Source organism: Osmerus mordax, chromosome 8 (genome assembly GCF_038355195.1).
Source record: "Osmerus mordax isolate fOsmMor3 chromosome 8, fOsmMor3.pri, whole genome shotgun sequence".
NCBI classification, from domain to species: Eukaryota; Metazoa; Chordata; class Actinopteri; order Osmeriformes; family Osmeridae; genus Osmerus; species Osmerus mordax.
Genome location: NC_090057.1, coordinates 7,498,359 through 7,519,906, shown reverse-complemented (window position 1 = coordinate 7,519,906; position 21,548 = coordinate 7,498,359). Strand labels below are relative to the sequence as shown.

At 43.4% G+C, this 21,548-nt stretch overlaps 3 protein-coding genes across 5 annotated transcripts; 2 read left to right on the top strand and 1 right to left on the bottom strand.

The window, feature by feature from the left end:
- Positions 1–4,935: 4,935 nt before the first annotated feature.
- Positions 4,936–10,127, bottom strand: sod2 (superoxide dismutase 2, mitochondrial). The gene is made up of 5 exons (XM_067241235.1): positions 10,024–10,127; positions 6,212–6,414; positions 5,882–5,998; positions 5,566–5,745; positions 4,936–5,338 (listed from the first exon to the last, which is right to left on the bottom strand). The coding sequence occupies exons 1-5, from the start codon at positions 10,056–10,058 to the stop codon at positions 5,193–5,195; spliced, it is 681 nt and encodes a 226-aa protein (XP_067097336.1). The 5' UTR covers positions 10,059–10,127; the 3' UTR covers positions 4,936–5,192.
- A 273-nt stretch (positions 10,128–10,400) lies between these two features.
- On the top strand, positions 10,401–17,351 carry wtap (WT1 associated protein). Of its 3 annotated transcripts, none has more exons than XM_067242044.1 (8): positions 10,401–10,419; positions 11,337–11,375; positions 11,486–11,541; positions 11,659–11,717; positions 11,986–12,113; positions 12,884–13,062; positions 15,650–15,804; positions 16,158–17,351. In XM_067242044.1, exons 2-8 carry the CDS (start codon positions 11,346–11,348, stop codon positions 16,811–16,813), a joined length of 1,263 nt encoding a protein of 420 aa, XP_067098145.1. In that variant the 5' UTR covers positions 10,401–10,419; positions 11,337–11,345; the 3' UTR covers positions 16,814–17,351. The 3 variants fall into 3 exon arrangements, with proteins under 3 accessions (XP_067098145.1, XP_067098144.1, XP_067098146.1); XM_067242043.1 differs by lacking the exon at positions 10,401–10,419 and adding an exon at positions 10,710–10,837; XM_067242045.1 differs by lacking the exon at positions 10,401–10,419 and adding an exon at positions 10,915–10,990.
- A 183-nt stretch (positions 17,352–17,534) lies between these two features.
- On the top strand, positions 17,535–21,516 carry acat2 (acetyl-CoA acetyltransferase 2). The gene is given in 10 exon segments (XM_067241324.1): positions 17,535–17,570; positions 17,573–17,663; positions 18,347–18,481; positions 18,702–18,883; positions 18,982–19,099; positions 19,306–19,449; positions 19,570–19,692; positions 19,882–20,036; positions 20,134–20,244; positions 20,357–21,516. Coding segments are annotated over 10 exon segments (1,266 nt in total). The 3' UTR covers positions 20,528–21,516.
- The last annotated feature ends 32 nt before the right edge of the window (positions 21,517–21,548 follow it).

The window sequence follows — 21,548 nt, the reverse complement described above, 5'->3', positions numbered from 1 at the left end:
AACCTGAGTTAGGTCAGACTGGTTCTCACTCCTCATCTATCCCTGTTTCACAAAATGGATTGATGCCAGAATATGTGTTTGTGTTGTTGCAAATTACACACAGAGCCAAACCTCCTCTGTCAGACGAGTCATTGGACATCGGACCAGGCGAAACCAGATGCCGAGACAGAACTTTCTCCAAACCAGAGGGAAGCTGTGTGAACACTCCCTTTACTTGGATGGTCAAATGTACTTCACTGTATAGAGTAGGACAAGCCTGTCCATGGACAGAAGCCAGCTTCTATGTTAAATGTTAAATGACTAAATGTTCTATGGTTTATTTTGTGTTTCAAACCCAAACAGAGACCCGTCTGCATGACCCGTGTCAGAACACACTTTCATCTTTCCAGCAGGTGGTTTGAGTTGAGACATATCGTCTGTCCTCATCCGCTCCCACATTCCTTCAACAACTGATGTTTTATTTTGTTTTTTACTCTGCGGTTCTGTAAAACCTTTGAGCACATGTCTGTTTTATGCACACTGGGAGAGGGATGGAGAGGGGGTGAGAGGGGAGAGGGTGGGGTGATGGAGAGGGTTCCCTGACCATCATTATAAACAAGAACATGTTCTGCCTCCTCCTGTCCAACACGGCCCATTCTCCACCAACAGACATGTCAGGGGTCCTTCAACCAAGCAGGCATCTCTGTGGCCACCTAAGAAGCAAACTATTATTTTAAGGTTTGAGGGGCCCTCATGTTAGGAACACATGGCTGAAGATGCTTTCCTTGAAGACAAGTTTATGTTACAGTACAAATAAAAGACAAAAACAGAGGCCTTGGAGAGGAACAGGTGCACAGTCTGTGGGACAGCTCAGTTCTTCACACTAAAACAGATGACTGACGACTGAAGCAAAGAATGTATTGTGAAGTGTTACATTCAACATTCTAAATGCTAAATGAGTTTGGCCTGACAGGGAGTCGAATCAAGGGCTCACATTGACACAGGGACTCTCCTGACCCCTAAGAACATGTACAGAAGAAGGTGTGTGTGTGTCATCAGACATGCCCATGACAGTACATTGGAGTCCCTTCAGCTGAACTTCAACTGCCTATCCAGGTCAACATCATTGCCATGTGGATTGAAAAATACTCAATGCTCACTTTTCATCAATTTTCGTGAGCTTTTTTCCATGACAGCAAGAAATGTTCTCTCCCAGACGGGAAGCACAGTCTGCTGCACATGCCAGCACCATATGGCACCTTGGGAACCTTTATAATATCCTGTCTCTCTTCTTCCAGATTCCCTCACCCTTTTTTTTTCTTTCGTTTTTCTTCCATGCTTCCATCCTGAGGGCCAGGACAGGGAGGATCTGCTGACTCTCACCAAAGGACCCAAGAAGGCAGCCAAGACGTGCCTGAAAAACATCTCCATCCTCTTGATTAAATCCAAGGGGATTCTTTTTCAAAATCCAGTCATCTTAATTGCCAAGATGTATAATACAGAGAGAGAGAGATGAGAGCCAAGAGACTGGAAGAAATAGACTGTGAGGAGGAGATGAAGGCCAGAAAGAGAGAGAGAGACAGAGAAAGATGTGCACACATGCACATACCCTCATTTTCAAGCCTCACCACACCTCTTGTTTACAATGAATGATCAGGTCATCTCTCTGGCATCTAATGATAGTTTTTGACTTCAGACAACCACTGGAGACTGACTGGAGAGAGTAAATTCAGTCTTGATTTGAGTCATGGTTTAGGATTTCAATAAGATGTGTATAATCTGGTCTTTTTAACACAATACAGACAGTGGCCTTGTGTCTTACCAAAGACTAATACAGCTGGCACTTTTCTTCATCTTTTCTTCTCCCTTCTTACAGGCAGACAGGAAAGAGAAGCCATTAGGACTGGTTCAGTGAAGGAGCTGTGTAAAGTGTGGATGTGTAAGTCTGGACAGCGCCCAGGTAAACCCAAATGACCTCTGGGCAGCACCAATCATCTTCTCTGCTGAAACCAAGTTTAGTCCAACCTCGTTCAAACTTCAATTCTGATGTGGGTTTAAATTCAAAGCAGTTACGTAACTGTTGAGAAACAGCTTGCATTTCTGGCTCTCTTCCTCTCTTTCACTCTATCTATCTCTCCCTCTTGTTCAAAACAACTTTCCGTTTGAGAAGTGTTGTGCAGGTGCATTGAGGCAGTATAGCCATATTCACAAATAGGGCTGTTTATGGACAGTTATTCAAGCAAAAATTATACTTCAAACATACTTATAAAGTATAAGTTCAAACATACTTACATTCTGTATATTTAAGTTGTGAATATACAAAATCTGTACATTTCAAGTACACTTCCAATTAAAATGAAAATGTATTAAGCTGTCATTGCATACCTTCAAATTACATTTAAGCAGTGTTGCCACAGTTACTTTGAAAAAGTAACTTAGTTACGTTACAGTTACTTGATTTTAAAAGTAACTTAGTTACTTTACAAGTTACTTGATTTTAAAAGTAACTAAGTTAGATTACAAGTTACTTTATTAGTTACATTCAGCAGCTGCCGACAACACCCCGCCGCCTCAACATAAAAATAGGCGCGTTCGACTTCATGCAGCGCCGCCGGTGCTGCATGTCAAACACACCTATTGACAACCGTCTCTATAAGTTTGACTGTGCAGTGCTGCGACTCCAAATGTTTCCTCAAATTTGACGTCGTGTTTTTGTAGCTTGATAGCACTTTGTCGCCACCAGCACAACGAGTGTACAACGAACCTTGATATTTCCATCTTTAGCTGACAAATACTCAAAATAGTGATTGTATTTCCAACTCGAAAATGCGCATCTCTCTCTCTCTTGCTACATTGTTGTTTGTGTCGCTGAGTGGTAGGTCTATGTATATACACGTGACGTGACCCTCGTGCTGAAAACGGGACTTAATTGTCGCATAGGCTTAACTCCCAGAGACTTAAGAAGAAATCAAATATATATTTTACTATTAATGACAAAATAGTAACGCACAGTGACTTGGACAAGTAACTTTAATCTGATTACTGGTTTGGAAATAGTAACGCGTTAGATTACTCGTTACTGGAAAAAAGTGGTCAGATTAGAGTAACGCTTTACCGGCATCACTGCATTTAAGTATACACTTTTTTCCACTTGGGTGTTAATGGTATGTCACTCAACTATCTCTACATGATATAGAGATATAGATATATATCCCCATGATTGACGTGAACAAATAGAATACATGTCAGTCTGGGGTGTTTAAACCATGAATGGGACTCAAGAGTTGTGCACAGAATAGGGTGGGCCTGCACTGCTCCACTTATGTCTTGACAATAAAAATAAGACCGGGCCGCTAGCCAGACCCATAGCAGGGTGCCCTGCATCCGCTTAATACCCACACCAAAGGAAAGCTACATAGGCTATTCATTTCCTTCATGAGTGTGCGTGTCTCGAAGTGCTCTGCATGTGTTTGTGGAGAGAAGAGATCAGAATCAGACAGCCAGCTCCAACAGCAACATGCCTCCTAATTCTCTCATGTGGCTGCTATTGAGTGTCCTGTAGGACACAGTATCCATGCTAATTATGATCCCAGGAGGTCTAGACAAACTGTAAAAACATGAATATCACCAGAGACCTCAGGAAACTGGACGTGCATTACAGTTTGACGTGCATCATCCAAAACAAATAGTTAAACATGTCTTTTTTGGATGCTATGAAAGCACAATGGAGGGAGGTGTAGTTGAGTGGATGAGCATGGTGGTCCCGATGGTGAGTCTTTCTTTTTCTCTCCTGTCTCCTGGACAGATGTTTGCAAGAGAGAGAGAGCTATATAGAGAGAAAAGGAGAGAAGGTGTGGCGGGGAGCAGACTGTTTCCTCCTTTATTGTGTATCTACATTCTGTATTTTCTCTGAGGTCTCTCTTTTCTTTATGAGGTATGGTGGAAGGAAATCATTTTTGGCACACCCTAAGTTTTACAGAGGAAAAATAGGCCACTCTTAGACGAGCCATCATCTCAAACCATGGGGAAGACTACTGTGAAGTTGTTCATTAAAACTCTGAATGGAAAACATACCCCCCTTTTCTGTCCCAGATCAGGAGCATCCAGCCTGTACTTGCAGCAATAATAATAGAATTACTATCAGCAAACATAGAAGAGGCTCTTTGGAACGAGGTGGCGACAACTGCATGGTTGGTTGGTCCTAACTGTTCAGACGGAGGGATTGATTGACAAAAGATTTGACAGCTGTGAGCAATTTGGTCAGCCCCAGTAAACTTGTCCTGCACTCGTAACGACAACAGCTCCAAACTAGTTTGAGATAAAGCCCTCCTACTCTGTTTTATACAATTGATACATTTCAAACATCATTGACTGTCTGTCTGACTTTCTTGGATGGAAACTAGACAAGGTTTAAGAGAAGACAGACCACTCAACTCTGAATATATTTGCAGACAGTGCCACCTGCTGGTAAGATTGTGTTATTTTACTCACTTGGAGAAGGCAGGAACACTGACCTTGCAGATGCTCATCTTTCATAGCTCATCAGGGCACAAATAAATCAACATTTTTTTTATTTTTTTAAACATAATAACCCTGAGTAACCTTACCCCTGGCTGGCACTGTAAAATTTCTTAAGCTTAAAAAAAGCTTTTAACAGGCATACGGTTTATATCGCATTCCCTACGGTAACTTTTTTGTTTCATTTTTCCATACACGATTAACACTGTCCTGTCACTGATTATCTATCATAGTGGAAACCAGCTTCCAAGAGGTATTTTCTCACAGGCGATCCATGTCCGAGTTCAAATTAAAACAATACGTCTTGTTTTCCCAAGTCTGTAATTCATTGTCGGCAATGCTTTTGTTGAAAACACAAGCATGGTTATCTGCTTACTTCCTTTCCAGCATTCTAACATGTTCAACTTTACCATCAGCTGAATGATGCTTAACTTCACACACAATATAATTATATTTATTATAATACATCAAAAACAGGTCTCTATCAACATTTCTGATTCTGATGTGACATATTCTGAATAAACACACAGCTTAAGTTAACAAACTGTATATAATATGGATTACTTGTACTATCCAGTCATCTCAAGTTGAGTATGGAGAAGCTGAGCAGCCCTCGCTGGGAGAGGCTGCAATTTTGTGCGCTTTGAGTGTGGTAAAGTCAGGGGGGGGTCAAGGTGTTCCGTGGGAAACTGTGTCTACTTCTTGGCACTCTGCAGGCGCTCACTGACATTCTCCCAATTGATGGCATTCCAGATGGCTTTGACATAATCAGGACGGACGTTCTTGTACTGCAGGTAGTAGGCGTGCTCCCAGACGTCGATACCCAACAGGGGGATTAAGCCTGAGAGGGAGGGAGGGCGATATCGATGGATGAAAAATGTATGTATTAATATCATCTATATATTTCACACACCAGTTCCATGGCAGTTCCACCAGACTTTACAAACTGACATTGTAAAAATTCTACAGAGGAACCTCATTTTAAAACCCACATAACACAATATACATTCTAGAATAATTTAGTATATCTATCATATGTAAACCTGGTCACCTTGGAAAGCCACCTACCTGTAGTTCCTTGCAGGGGGTCCTGGTTGGGGCAGGCAGCGATACGTAGACTAGCGCGTTCCTTGTCAAAGCCCAGCCAACCCCAGCCTGAGCCCTGGACAGCTACTGTGGCTGCAGACATCTTGTCCTTCATATTCTGGAAGGAACCAAAGTCCCGCTTGATGGCCTCCATCAGCTCACCTGTAGACGGGCAAGAACGAAGACAAAAGGAGAAGATAAGAATGTAAGGCATTGGCGAGAGGGAACAGAGATATGTACAGGCGTGTAGGTGTGTGTGTGTGTGTGTGTGTGAGTATCTGCTCCTGACTTCTCTCACCCTGAGGCTCCCCACCCCCGTTGGGGGAAAGGTTGGTCCAGAAGATGGTGTGGTTGATGTGGCCTCCTCCGTTGAACCTCAGGGCAGGCTGGAGGCTCACCTGGGCTGTCACATCACCTAAGCGAGTAAAAGATCAGATCAAATCATACCCAATACATCACTTCAGTCTCTACTGTTCATGTAGTACACATGTACCAAAAGAACACCGTCCTGTCAACACCATCACGGCTTAAACCACTTGTAAATGCAATGCTCCTAGTATCCTTTGTTAATGTTCCCTCATGGCTTCCATTTGAATGTCCATCTTATGGGTAAACACCATGATCATACCCTTCGCCAGTGCCTCCTGGTATTTCTCCTCTGTGACGTTGAGGTTGTTGACATAGGTGGCGTGGTGCTTGCTGTGGTGGAGCTGCATGATCTCAGCATTGATGTGGGGCTCCAGCGCTCCATAGTCGTATGACAGGTCGGGAAGCGTGTGCTTCTGTCTGGCTGCCACCGCACCCAGGGCTGGGCTCAGGTTTGCAGCACATCTGGACGATATGAAAACCATAAATCAGATGACATTCTAGTCACACTATACCGGTTGAGATACTGTACACATGTATCCTATCAAACAATTGTGTTGTTATTTAATGTAATAGTGATTGGTACAGCCTTGTGTTGGTTATAGACTAGAGTACGTAATGCTTTCCAACTACAAATAGAACTAGAGAGGATACAATTTCTGGGGAAATTGTAGGGTGTGCTTGCTTGCGTCGGTTGCACAGGGGTCTGTATATTTTATATAAAAATGCATCGGGCCTACTTATTATTTATAAAGATTACATAGATTTAAAAGCATCTTTTTTTTGCTGCTCATTTACAACTCAAAATACGAGTGAAGTGTAGAATGAAATATGACGTCTTCTCATTTCCCCTGCAAGAGGCAGCTGACAGGCTGAATCAAAACGAATACATTTGGCAGACCGGTGTACAAATGGACCTAATCTCTATGACTTAAACGTCCTTTTAAGTTGTCCCTTCTCGTGATATTTTCAGGCATTTAGCCTACTCATATTGCATTCATTCATTAATAAAGAACCCCCTTTGAAGATTATTCTACGACTTTACCGGCAGAAGATAGAATCGCGATTCAAACAGTACCATCTGCTAACTGAAAATATGCCCCCAAAAACGTAAATAAGCTTGACATTTATTTAGTGGAAAATAGCTCATTCATAAAAAGCTCACTGGTAGCGATCATTGTCAGTAACAACTCAAAATGCGATATAGCCCTGTGTGGAGAAGCTGCCCCGGTAAATTCTACTACTACAGTACAGTACTACTAGTAGACTACTGCTGTGTTCGTCTTGATAGCGATTGCGTTGGTTGAATTCGATTAAACGTTCCGTTGTACGGTTTAGGCTGAAATTAATTATTTTCATGAACAGATTGACAAAGTTTAGGCTGTGGCAATGAAGTTCAGGTTAGTAGTCAGATAGTTTCCCTACTGAAAGACTTTTGAGTAAGGGGAGTGCCGAACATGTTCTGTTGCCGTTTGACTTAAACAGCTGAGGAGTTGTTGTTAGCTACTCACACTAGTGTCTCGGGTACAGTAGGCTACAGCGTTGCAGTGAGCTACACTGGTTTGAAACCACAGGTAATGGTAATTTCACCAACAAATCGTTTACTAATGTCAGAATAAATCCTACAACGAAAATGTATATGTGAGGAATGTTTATTTTAACGATTGAAAACAGATACATCATAGACCACTGTAGTATGTGTTGCCCGGGCAACACAGGCTAATGTCATGATGCTAATATGTCAGTGAAATAGTAGACTACTGTTTCCGAAAGTAGATGTACTTCCTTAATAATATCAGCTTATATTGTACATTACACATCACAATTGTGTGTCATATCACAAAGTAAAATGAGTAAATATTTATCACCCTGGCCTCTTTGTTTGTGGCGTTTCTGCAGCTGCCTTGCAGTAAAGCTATAGTTAGCCTAGCTATCCCCCAAGTTAACAGATGCCAAACGAATGTTCTGCCAAAGGTAGTCACGCGTGTTTTCGTGACATTATTGCAGACCGGTGTAAAAATTGACCTAATCTCTATGATTTAAACGTCATTTTAAGTTTTTCTCTTCTCATGATATTTTCAGGCATTTAGCCTACTCATATTGCATTCATTCATGAATAAACAACCCCTTTGAAGATTATTCTACGACGTTACCCGGCAGTAGAAGATGGAATCGCAATTCAAACGGTACCATCTGCTAACTGAAAATATGCCCCCCAAAACGTAAATAAGCTTGACATTTATTTAGTGGAAAATTGCTCATTCATAAAAAGCTCACTGGTAGCGATCATTGTCAGTAACAACGCAAAATGCGATATAGCCCTGTGTTGAGAAGCTGCCCCGGTAAATTGTACTACTACGGTACAGTACTAGGCTACTGCTGTGTTCGTCTTGGTAGCGATTGCGTTGGTTGAATTGGATTTAACGTTCCGTTGTACGGTTTAGGCTGAAATTAATTATTTTCATGAACAGATTGACAACGTTTAGGCTGTGGCAATGAAGTTCAGGTTAGTAGTTAGATAGACTTTTGATTTAAGTAAGGGGAGTGCCGAACATTTTCTGTCGCCGTTTGACTTCCTAAAAAGCTGTGTACTGTAGCTAGATGTTTTTGTAGTGTGTCTCGCGTAAGCTACAGCGTTGCAGTGAGCTACACTGGTTTGAAACCACAGGTAATGGTAATTTCACCAACAAATCGGTTTCTAATGTCAGAATAAATCCTACAACGAAAATGTATATGTGAGGAATGTTTATTTTAACGATTGAAAACAGATAACGCTACATCATAGACCACTGTAGTATGTGTTGCCCGGGAAACACAGGCTAATGTCATGATGCTAATACTTCAGTGAAATAGTAGACTACTGTTTCCGAAAGTAGATGTACTTCCTTAATAATATCAGCTTATATTGTACATTACACATCACAATTGTGTGTCATATCACAAAGTAAAATGAGTAAATAGTTATCACCCTGGCCTCTTTTCTTGTGGCGTTTCTGCAGCTGCCTTGCAGTAAAGCTATAGTTAGCCTAGCTATCCCCCAAGTTAACAGATGCTAAAGGAATGTTCTGGCAAAGGTAGTCACGCGTGTTTTCGTGACGTTAGTGACGCAGTGACGTTAGTAACGTCAGTGACTGTGGCTAGCAAATTAGCCACCGTTAGCTTCACTTTTCGCCACAAAAACTTAATTTAAGCTTAAACCATGCAACGGAACGTAAATTCCAATAGAAGCAACTCAATCGCTACCAAGACGAAACTTTTGACACCTACGTTGTCTATGTAGGCCAAGTATTTACTGAGTTTTAGGGGGGCAAAAAGAAATAAAAATAAAAATAATAATAATAATAATATATATGTGAGAGAACAAAGGTTGTGCTCTCGCCGAAGGCTTGAGCACACCCAATAACTCCAACACTAAATAACACTAAACCGAAATTGACTGTGGATGGATAATGGATTAGCTAGTAGAGAAGTTTAAATGGGGTCATTCCTTTCCAGTGTGAATGTTAATCTCTGATTCTTAGCATGATCAAACTCTGTCAGTTAGATTATCACACACACACACACACACAATAACCACAGATATCGTTAGGTTACGCACCCAGCAGGACAGTTGGCAAACTTGCTGACTAGAATATCTATAGAGCTAATTTAGCTAGAGCTTCTTCTGATCCCCGCATTAAGTAGCCAATTACTGAAATGTAGCTAGACTAGCTAGTAACTAGTAATGTTTGTTTGCTTGGAAGGTTACTTTCATGAACAGCAAACTGACTGATCGATATAAGCGATTAGGCTGTGCTCCCGCGGCTAAGGCTAGCTAACTTCAAATGATAGTTATAGCTAAACCTATAATGTATAGGTTAGTTTAATTTAAAGTGTATTGCGTGATAGTAGTGTACTGTACTAAGTTAGTAGCGTAGCTAGCAGCAACGTAAACAAGTGTCGAAAATTTCCACACCGAGATAGAGATGACTAGCGCTAGAGCTAATAACTTTACCCAACTCGGTTTGCAATATAGCAATATAGCTAGCCTAGTGCTACTACCCGAAAAATAATTTGAGTGCATTGGAATTTTACCTGCGAACATGGCCAACTCTGCTCAGCATGCTCATAGTTTATTCAGCTCTCAGTTAGAGGGGTTGACAGTATCACACACTTCACACGCTGCCCTTGAAATTTCAACTTCAACCTGACAGGGAATATACCATTATCAATGCGTGGGTGTGTACGTCAGTTTTTTGTTTTTTTTGGTACCCAAAGAACTGCACGCACAAGTAACCAAATCACAGTGTTATGACATTTATATAATCTGTGTATACATAAATAAATACCTAAAATAAATATAGGAGAAAAAAAAACTTAACTTAAACTTTTTCTTTTTGTATTTATTTGTGTCCCACCTGGTTTGCTCCACTTTGTGGTTTGCTCCACATGGCCTCTTTACAACAGTGGAAGGCAAGAGAGACTGGCTGGGTATGTTTCATTTATGTAAAACTTTGTTAGTAAAATGTAAAAAAAAAAAAATCTATAATTTCACCAATTATTATTATGGTACATATTCCCTGTCTCAGAAATAACGGCATATAATCGGGGTCGACCCCTTGAGCTAGATTCAATACTATGTTTTTTTAATGGCGAGTGTCAACAACCAAACGTTGAAATCGCCCCGCCCCATTTAGCACTGCAACACTGCTGTGCTGCCGCGGCGCTTCATACTTTGCGGAATTTGCTCATCTCCTTCCCTCATTCTCCCTGATGATGGCGGCCGTATCAAACCCGCACGATTAACAACAGCTTAGCTGTACTAGATATTTATCGATTTGTTTCATTCGTACGTTTCTGTGGCGGGGCATTAAGCGTCCAAGTTTCTAAATCGAAAGAAACGGGTCCGGTGAGTGTGCTCGTAGAATTTTGAGAAACACGAGCCCGCGCTAAGCAAGACAAGAACGCAGGGAGAGTCTCTTCCTCCACCGCCATTTTATGACAACAAGAAATAGAAAACATTAAGTAACTAACGACTGGTGCTACATAACTACGCCAAAACGTGCGCTTTCCAGTCCCGTTTAGAAAATTAAGTTTTCGGGTAAACATTTAGCAACATATGCTACACGTACTACATGATCATTTAGTTTGCTGTTTCTGTCATGCTAACCTAGCTAGCTGAATAGCTAAGTAAGTTAGTGCTAGCTAGTCTGCATGCATCTTCCAGTCGCATTTGTCAGTGCGTGTACTCAAATAAATACATCCTAATAGTTATACATATATTTGTATGCATGTGTTAGCTAGCTGTCAGACAAAAATTCACAACATTAGCTAGCCAGCGAACATGCATCGTACTAGTACTAGCTAAACGTAATATTTTAACCATCTGTGTGCCACATTTCTTTCAGGTCCTCAATATGACTAATGAGGAACCTCTCCCGAAGAAGGTGAGAGTGTTATTTTTTACTGTATCTAATCCACAGCTCTTTGGCTATTGAATATGAGGTCCACCCCCTCCACTCCGTCTAACTTATGTTGTTAAATCTTTCCTGTCCAGGTTCGCCTCAATGAATCTGACATGAAAACCCTGACACGAGATGAGCTGTGTGTGAGGTAAATAGTTGTTCTGGACTGATAAATAAGAAAATAGCGAACTGCGAAATAACAGTCGAGGATGCCTTGTCAGTTTGGCAGGAGTGTGTTCATAGTGTGTGTGTTTTCTCCCCTCAGGTGGAAGCAGCATGACGCCTATGTCCAGGTCCTCGAAGCAAAATATGCTGACCTCAACTGTAAGTTCTGACGCTGTGGCTCATAAACTTTAATACTGAATCCACAGGATTCAGCAAAATGTCCATTTGGAAACTGTTCACATTGAATCTCCCACTGGGCTTTTATGCCAAGTCATCCTCTCAGTTGTAGTGGCAATAGTAATCCCATGAAGAAGGAAAAGGGAGGAAAAAAAACTGATGCTGATAATATTATAATGTGATGGGGATTGAATATCACTGCTACATGTGAAAGTGAATGTTTTATTGCATCTCTCACTGTCGGTCCCAGCGAACGATGTGACTGGCCTGAAGGAGTCTGAGGAGAAGCTGAAGCAACAGCAGCAGGAGTCTGCCCGCAGAGAGAACATCCTGGTCATGCGCCTCGCCACCAAGGAGCAGGAAATGCAAGAGTGTACGGTACGTATCTCATGATGCTGCTTCCTGTGGCCTCTGGATAGAACTGACTGACCATCTGTCCTGGAGTTCTAAGCAATTTGGCTCAGGAGCATATTGCCTTGCAACATGTCAATGTATGGTTCACTTATTTAAATCTTCAGTTGAAATATCTGCGTTTTGTGATTCGACTGTAGCTTGTTTCACACATGTTAAGTTGCAACCACCTTGTGAAAATCTTCACCCTTGTCCAAAAACCCATGACCTGTGGAGATGATAAAGATAAGATGGGAGTCCTTGCCTGGCTGGGCAGGGCTTCCTCTACACTCTGACAGCACAACAGATCAGCAATCAGCTTCACGCTAGTCAAATGTCATTCCCCCAAATGTTCTGTAAGGGCGACTGAGGTCATTTAAACTGATTGTGCCACAATATTGTTGAAGAGAGTTTAGTCATTACTCTTTCCCCCTTTTTGTTGTATATCTGTTGACCCTTGTGTGTAATGCAAACAGTAGAGGAGCCTGTGAGAAATTAAAATATGCATTGTCACTTCGGTGTCAGCAATAGACACAGTGATCGTCAAGCTCCCATCATATTACTGCTGTCCCTATCTCTTACGATGCGTTTTAGCTACCTGCAAAAACAGAATGCAAATCCAGTCAAATTTCCAAAACTTCTAATCAGCAGATGGTGGAAACATTCAGGCATGCTGCAAGATAATCTTGACATTTGTGTAGCACGTCATGTACTGGTGCATGTTACCATGTAACACCCTGTGTCCTTCACTCCTGCAGACCCAGATCCAGTACCTCAAGCAAGTCCAGCAGCCCAGTGCAGCCCAGCTGCGCTCGTCCATGGTGGACCCGGCCATCAACTTGTTTTTCTTCAAAATGAAGGGCGAACTGGAACAGACTAAAGACAAACTGGAGCAGGCCCAAAATGAATTGAGTGCCTGGAAATTTACACCTGATAGGTAAAGACAATCAAAATAACTCCCCCCCTCTCCACCCACCCCCTCCCAAAAAAGGGCAAGACTTCCTCACTCCCCCCGGCCCCACTCCACTGCAGGCTTGCAGGAACGATGGTGGGCGGGAAGGCTGAGAAACGATGTACTCACCGCGAGACTCAGACTTTTAAAAAAAGACATAAAATCACAAAATCCCCACAACCACCCCAACCACCACCCTCCCCCCCACAAAAAAAGACGCCATGTTTGTGTGTGTACTGTCCCAGCTACATAAATCACATAATCTAAAGTGAAAAGACAGTTTGGTCAGGTGACACTTGTGGTCAGGTGACACTTGTGTTTCAGCTCTTTATTACCTCCCCCACCATCCAGGGGGCTGGAGGAGTCGAACTGTTCCTGAGGAGGTGGTCACGTCCGACACGGATATGCCCCGCCCCAAGCCAGACAGTGTCCAGATTTAATGGGGGGGGTTATGGTGGAGAATGATCAGGCAGTCTTGGGCAAACTGCTGGAGCAGGGAGTACCCCCTAGCCTTAAAATCATCAGATTGAACATATAAAGACTATCTCCCCCTTCCTTACCCTTTTATAAAGACATTAAACAGTGGAGTACACCACACCTATACCCGCTAGTGCACTCAAGACTCTTACAGACTTTTTCAAACAGATGTAGAGTACTACGGGGTAAATATCTAGGATAAGATGTAAGACTGGGGAGAGGGGCCACTAGAGTGTTTAAGACTGTGGGGGAGGAGCCTCTAGAATGTTTAAGACTGTGGGGGAGGAGCCAGACCCTCAGCCTAGAAGGGACTGTGGTCGAGGCGTGAGGGTCCCTACATCCACGGACCCACACACGGTTAGAGGGTATTTACATGTTTCATTTTGTTGGTTATTTATTATGTTCCTGTTTGATTTGCTTTCCTCTTTTGGTTCTCAATCACTCTCAGTGCTCACCGCAGTGTCTCAACCACTAAACCAAGTTCAACTGAAACATTGACAAATTATGAATTGTCTTATGTCAGTTTTTATTGTGAAACATACACTGGGTTGGTGCTGTGAGTTCAGTGATTTCCTACAGAATACAAAATGTCAAACAAAGTAATGTTACAAGTTTATAATGTCGATCATGTATTTATTCTGTGTGCAATGCTGTTTTTTGTATTTGTGGTTGACATCACTTTTTCCCTCCTAGCCAAAGACCTTTGAGTCAAATTGACCTGTTTCATGTTTCGGTCAATCGCGTGTGTCATTCCAGTTGACTTCTCAGCTATTGAGCATACTTGCACGTAATCAACTGGAAAAATTGACTTATTAGGCTTTCTGTGTTTCATTATTCAGTCTTAACTAGACCATAATGAAGTAACAAACATCATAGTGCTTGCGGCTCATGTCTTACAATGTTCTTATACCTCTGCCACAGGTGAAAGGTTTGTAGAAACAGTAAGCAGAGGAAGCACCATGCCACGATGCCCCCCAAATTTATTTCTTTAAATGTTTATGTTGAATTCTCACTTATGGGGTATGGTTTTCAGACACAGTTTTCAAAGGAGGTGCAACCTGTGGTTTAAATTAAAATATTGTTTGACCTGTGGTTGAAGTTATTGACAGAATCTTCCTGCTAGGTCAGCTCAGCTCGTCTGCTAGGTCCCCCATAACCCTCTGGGACTTTGAGTCATCCTCCTTCTAACTGATGGTAAAAGTACTTGGTTTTTAATTTAACAGATATACTCCTATCAGAGACCAAATTCCCTACTTAGCATTTTTGGATGGTTAGGTAACATGACCTTTACAGTGCCTTATGAGCTAAACACCCAGTCTTGTGATCTTGGTGATGCTAAAGCAGTGTGCCGTGTTACAGGATTTCTAACGTGCCATGTTTTCTGGTGCTGTATTCCAACAATGTGTTGCTCAACGTTTGTACTGCTTAGTTGAACGTTTGGACTTTTTTTTGTGGTTAATAACTCAGATCCCCTACTAATATCATATGTTTGTGCTCTTAAAGCATTTTTCAACCTTAAGTTTTTCTTCTGATTTGGAAGACTTGATGGTTTATTGCTGATGGGGCTGTTTGAGTCTGGCTCTACTCTGAGATTTTTGTAAGTGCAAGTGTTTTTTTGTTGTTGGTAAAAGAGCTGAAGGTTAATCCCTAAAGGATTGATTTTTAGCTTTTAACAGTTGGCCATTCTGACTGTAAATCTTAAGTTTTCTGAAGTAACACTTGGCAACCCATTTGCTGGTACATCAAAGGTAAAGGTTACAACATGTTATACACCTTTTTGATTCTTCAAATATGTTGTATGTATAATGTTAATATCCCCAAGCGTTGTATTAACCTGTGTTTGCCATAATGTCCGTCTTGTCTCCCTGGTATCTGTATGTGTCTGTATCTCCCCTGACCTCCTAACATCCTCCATGCACTGTGAACGACGGGCAAAGTCCTCCATCTGTGTCTCTGTGCTGTTAAATTCAAACTAAGCTGCCAGACTGAGATCAAGGTTGGGACTGATGGACATGCTGGTGTGCCTGGCTTGGCCTGGCCTGTGGTGCTTGTGCTGTGGTTCACCTGTGTGATGTCAGGCCTGTCTCCCTTGCAGCCAGACGGGGAAGAAGCTGATGGCCAAGTGCCGCATGCTGATCCAGGAGAACCAGGAGCTGGGCCGCCAGCTGTCCCAAGGACGCATCGCCCAGCTGGAGGCTGAGCTGGCACTGCAGAAGAAGTACAGCGAGGAGCTCAAGAGCAGCCAGGATGGTGAGGGGAAACACACTTTCTCTTTCATACCTCTACTTCCTGATTTGCTCATTGTTTTAAACTCCACTCTTGTTACTCAATGTCTCCATCTCTACTCTATTGTTACTTCCTCTGTATCATATGTACTCTACTGTGTCTACACCATCTTTCGTCTCTCACAGCATCACAACACACAAACGGCCCTCATTGTCCCTCTCCTAATTGCTATTGACTCTGTTACCAGCAACAAGACGCCACACTGTTCTTTGTAATGGGTATTCATGAGAAACTTCTGCGAAAAATGTTGTGCAAGCAAGCTTCTGTCTTGGTTTTGACGGGTGTGGTTGTCTCTGTGTGTTTGGTCTCCTCCCCAGAGCTGAACGACTTCATCATCCAGCTGGATGAGGAGGTGGAGGGCATGCAGAGCACCATCCTGGTCCTCCAGCAGCAGCTCAAGGACTCTCGCCAGCAGCTCACCCTGAACCAGGGCTCCTCAGCCGGGGCCGGGCCCAGCAGGACTTCCCCCTGTACCTCCGAGCCCCCCTCCCAGATGGAGCCTCCCACTGCAACCCTCTCCACCGACCCGGCCGAGAAAAACTGTGGCAGGGTGTCCAACGGACCAAGCAATGGCGACGCCTCCTCCCAACGAAGCGAGACGGTCACTCCCAGCTTGTACCGCGAGCTGAGCAGCACGGAGGAAGACTTCCCCATGTCCCCCATGGCCTACAGCCCCGGGGAGGCCGAGACAAAACTCTCCAACCACTCAGAGGAGGCAGGGGCCCAGACTAGCGTGGTGGGGGCCGTCGGGGGTGCAGGCCGCTTTGGGAGCCAGCTGAGCACGAGCTACGAGAGCGTGGACTCTCCCACAGGCAGCGAGACGTCCCTGACACAGCACTCAAATGACACAGACTCCAATATCGACCCCCACGAGGACAAGACGGTGCCCATCGCCAAGGGAACCAGGACTGGGGGGTCTCGGCATGCTCAGAACGGCCTAGACTCAAGCATGAATGACAGTGTGGTTTTGTAATGTACTTTGTTTTGTAAAACATACTTCTGTCTTTTCTTTTGATACAAAAACACAAACCACATCGACAAACCATAGTAACAGTACTTCTGTCCATAAACTGTATTTTTTATTTTGTTTTTCCTCTACCCCTCTTCCTTGCCTATCGTGACACTTAAATCACATGCATTGCTCAACAGGAATATTATGTGAATTAATTAATGTTCGTAGATTTTGAGTTTAATTTTTTCGTATTCAAGATAGAAATATCTTAATTTGCTCAGTTATTTGAATGTAGTCTGGGGATTTTTTCAGGTCTTTTTTAAACATCTGTTGTGAATCAATTAAGGTCAATAAACACAATTTCACAAGTAGCTTTGCAATGTTCAAAGAATGTCTTGTTTTAGATGTTGACCTGTTTTTTTCAGTTTTAAAAATGTCCATCCTTGGTAAAACTAAGTTTCTGGTTGACTTGTAATTTCTACACCGTGTATCTTGTTGGATTCGTATTATTCTGACTTTTCATGTACTGACCAAATATCAATAAATACTTTTAATATGACTCAGACGTCTTCATTCAGCCGTGCACGCCAACTAGGACAAAACAACCCAACAAGTAGTTTATGATTAACGAGGACATTAATTGACGAAACCTGTTTAAAACATCCCAAACATGAGTCCTCCCATCCACGTGAAGGAGCTATAACCAAGCTTAACTGTCAACGAGTCCATTGAAAGAAGGCAGATGACATCCTCACCAACCACAACACTACAGCGTTACAGTCACAGAGGAACGTTAGAGGGATTCTTTACCTACACGTCAACATGAACACCGAGCATGTCGTTATCGTCTCTGCAGCAAGGACCCCCATTGGTAACCGGTCTTGAATCTTCAGTTTTTTTGTCCAATATATTAACGTTAGCTGTAGGCTACTAGCTACGTAACTTCACCGGGCTTGCTAGGTTTATGCTCCTCCGTACAACAATCAATGCTTGCATGCTTATTTAACGAAATTACTGTAGACAACGAAAAGAAAAAGATGCTTCATAGAATACACTTGTGTATAATTATTTCTCAATATCGCATCTGTTTATTACTAGATAGGTAAATTTAATTAGATAGAGTGCTTCACTCGTCAGATCGCTGACCATGAATGAATCACCAATGTTCTGCCGTGATTGGCTGCTTTACGTTCTGCCCACATTCTCGATTCGCTCATTGGCTCGCTGGTCATAGTGCCATGGTGGAGAGCGAATGCCTGTAGATGAAACGATGAGCATCAGTGGGCGTGTGTTTGATGTTGTGTATCGTTGTTGCAACATTGCAACCTTGACAGTCAGATATCAGCTACAATATCTTGTAACAATGTGAAATGATAGATATTAATGCTAATCGATAGATATGTTAAAGATTTTAGTCCGTTTTGGCTTGTTTCTGTGAGGCTAATTCTGTTTTCGGTATGTACTTGGTCATAAACATAGTAGGCCTATTGATCACTCACACTGAAGCTAAGAAAAAAAGTTTATAAACTGACCGTTTTCCCCTTTGCTGTCCAGGGTCTTTTAATGGTGCCCTGTCCTCGATGCTGCTGCAGGACCTGTGTTCCGTGGTGATAAAGGACGTGCTGAGGCGGGCCAGCGTGAAGCCAGAGGACGTGTCTGAGGTCATTATGGGACATGTACTGACAGCAGGTTAGGATGTGGTAACCATTTGGTCAAAGGGAATTGTGCATGGCCATTCTTGGCATTACAATTAGCTCTTTTTAGAAATTAAATCTTAAGAATGATGTATGAAGTTCTCCTTCCCTTCTCCTGTGTTTCCCTCTCCTCCCCCTTTCCTTCCCTCTCCTCCCCCTTTCCTTCCCTCTCCTCCTCCATTCTGCCCCTTCTTTTACCTCCTTTCTCTGTCCAGGTCATGGGCAGAACCCTGCCCGCCAGGCCAGTGTTGGGGCAGGTATCCCTTACCTGGTCCCAGCCTGGAGCTGTCAGATGGTTTGTGGCTCTGGGCTGAAGGCCGTGTGTCTGGGGGCCCAATCCATCCAGATGGGAGAGTCCACTGTGGTCGTGGCAGGGGGGATGGAAAGCATGAGCCGGGTAAGTCCAATAGAGCAGAGAGGTAGAAATAGAGCTGTAGAGAATTCCGGTCCAGTTCTGAAACAACACTTCTCCTCTGATCCCTCTCCTCCACTCAGGCTCCCCACACCGTACAGATGCGTGTGGGCGTGAAGATGGGAGACGCCTCCATGCAGGACTCCATGGTGGCTGATGGCCTGACGGATGCCTTCCATGGGTACCACATGGGCATCACAGGTCAGGGCCAGGACGTCACACTATACTTTATTTACTAATGGCACCTGTATTTTGGATACACTTCTTGATGAAATGAGTGATTTTGACACACTTTTATAGATTACACTAATTGGCTAATAACATGCTACTTACTAAATCCCCCTCGACGTATGAGGAAGTATTCTGTGGATCTCAGGCTGGTGTGCTTGTTGTCTGTCCTGGCGTAGCTGAGAACGTGGCCAAGCAGTGGAGTGTGAGTCGTCAGGAGCAGGACCAGTTTGCCGTTCAGTCCCAGAACAAGACAGAGGCCGCCCAGAAGGCTGGACACTTTAACCAGGAGATCGTACCGGTCATGCTGCCTTCCAGAAAAGGCAAGAAGATTGATATATTTTCACTTCGACCATTTATTCCTGAGACCTGTGCGACCCATATTCAGGCTCCATGTTCCATGTTTTTAGTTCAGCTGATTCATAACGTTCCTCTCCCTACAGGACCTGTGGAGGTGAAAGTGGACGAGTTTCCTCGTCACGGGAGCAACATGGACGCCATGTCCAAACTCAGGCCCTGCTTCGTGAAGGACAGCAGTGGCACCGTCACTCCCGGCAACGCTTCTGGTATGGGAGGGGCTGTCACACTGCAGAGAGATTACGATGTCACTGAGATTCCCTAATTTATTTATCCAATGGCAGCTTGCCAGCTAACCACTCCAAGGGCAATTGGTTGTCTAGTATGGTGTCTCTTTATATAGACACACAGTACATGTAATGTAATGAGTTCATATTTTATTCACATTATCTTCTCAGGTATAAATGATGGAGCTGCAGCAACTGTTCTCATGAGCCAATCAGAGGCTGAGAGGAGGGGCCTGAAACCCATGGCCAGGATTGTGTCCTGGTCTCAGGCCGGCCTTGACCCCTCAATAATGGGAACTGGGCCAATCCCAGCCATCAGGAAAGCGGTGAGAACCAATCATAAACCTGGGGCCGAGTTCCCAGGGAGTACACACACCCATAAAATCTAGGACTTGAGTCTGAAACCAGTTTGGTGTCCACCAGGTTGAGAAGGCAGGGTGGCAGCTGGATCAAGTTGACTTGTTTGAGATCAACGAAGCCTTTGCTGCCCAATCCATCGCTGTTGTGAAAGAGCTTGGCCTTAACCCTGATAAAGTGAGTACTTCTCTAACATCTCACCATTAACTAACCATACTTCTTCAACCTTCAAATGTGACTATGACTCACTTCCTGCCACCCTGTTGCCTGGTCGGGCTCCTCCCTGTAGGTGAATGTGAGCGGGGGGGCCATCTCCCTGGGCCACCCCATCGGCATGTCAGGCTGCCGGGTGCTGGTGACCCTACTGCACGCGCTCCAGAGGACAGGAGGTCAAAGGGGCGTGGCTTCTCTGTGTATCGGAGGAGGGATGGGCATCGCCATGTGTGTGGAGAGGATGTAGCTAACAGGATGCTGCTATGGCTGACCTACACCTGGGCTGGCTGCATTCAAGATCACAACATTGGCATCAGGACAGGCATTGGTATTAAAGGGATTCTAAGATGCATGTATAGCTAATTGTACAACAACTTGCATTAATGGCTCTACAATTGTGATTGTTGGGCTATTGTGTAATGGTTCTAAAGGGGATATTTTTACGTTTTGAGAGGCTGTTTACAGAAAGATGTTGTGAAGTAGGATGGATGCAACAGTCCAAGTTGAAGTCACTACTTGATTCAAAATTGCTGTTGAAATGTTGTGATTCTTGACTGCTGTGATGAGACCTTGATTTGTCAACCCCATATTGATAATGCACTATGAACTTGCTACTTTATACCTTCCTATGTAGTTTGATGGTGAACCCCACACTAGTGTGTGTGACTCCTGGTCTCATCATGCCTGTGACTTACATGACCTTAGGCTGAACCCAGCTCACACAGTAATGCTCTATCTAATGCCCTCTGTCTTATCAAGCAACTAACTCGATTGACCATCTATGACATCAGTGCCAAAACGACTGTAGAGTGAACCCTGCCTCCCTAAGGAGACTAGAAACCATTGAAACCAACTTCCAAACATTCCTGTCCTCTATGCTTCCTGTTTCTCTTTGCTCGGCCGGGCTCTCCAACCCTTTACCTGGAGAGACTAGGTTTACACTGACCCCAGTTGTAGCTAACTACATTCATCTTACTTAGTTGCTAGAATCAGGTTTGCTACATTAAGGCTGGAGTAAGACAACCTAGTCATCAGCTCTCCAGGTACATTGTAGCTGTTGGAGACATGGCCTTATAGGGGACTCTATAACCATGTACCCCTGCTATGAACTGGGTAGTCTTAATATGTACTAAAGTGCCATACCAAGGCTACATGAGCCAGCTACACCTTCAGTGCTTCCTATAGTTTGCCTGCATAGAGGTGAATGTATGTTGAATAAAGACTATCAGCTTAAAATGTCTAAATGGTTACTGATGCACTTATCTATG

What these genes read in the sequence shown, in the direction of transcription:
- sod2 (XM_067241235.1), bottom strand. Translation starts at nt 10,058, where the DNA reads ATGAGCATGCTGAGCAGAGTTGGCCATGTTCGCAG. An exon ending in CCAGGAGGCACTGGCGAAGG is followed by an intron (nt 5,999 to 6,211) that starts GTATGATCATGG and finishes TTACTCGCTTAG; the next exon opens with GTGATGTGACAGCCCAGGTG. An exon ending in CGGGGGTGGGGAGCCTCAGG is followed by an intron (nt 5,746 to 5,881) that starts GTGAGAGAAGTC and finishes GCCCGTCTACAG; the next exon opens with GTGAGCTGATGGAGGCCATC.
- wtap (XM_067242044.1), top strand. Translation starts at nt 11,346, where the DNA reads ATGACTAATGAGGAACCTCTCCCGAAGAAG. An exon ending in CGAGATGAGCTGTGTGTGAG is followed by an intron (nt 11,542 to 11,658) that starts GTAAATAGTTGT and finishes TTCTCCCCTCAG; the next exon opens with GTGGAAGCAGCATGACGCCT. An exon ending in AAAATATGCTGACCTCAACT is followed by an intron (nt 11,718 to 11,985) that starts GTAAGTTCTGAC and finishes TGTCGGTCCCAG; the next exon opens with CGAACGATGTGACTGGCCTG.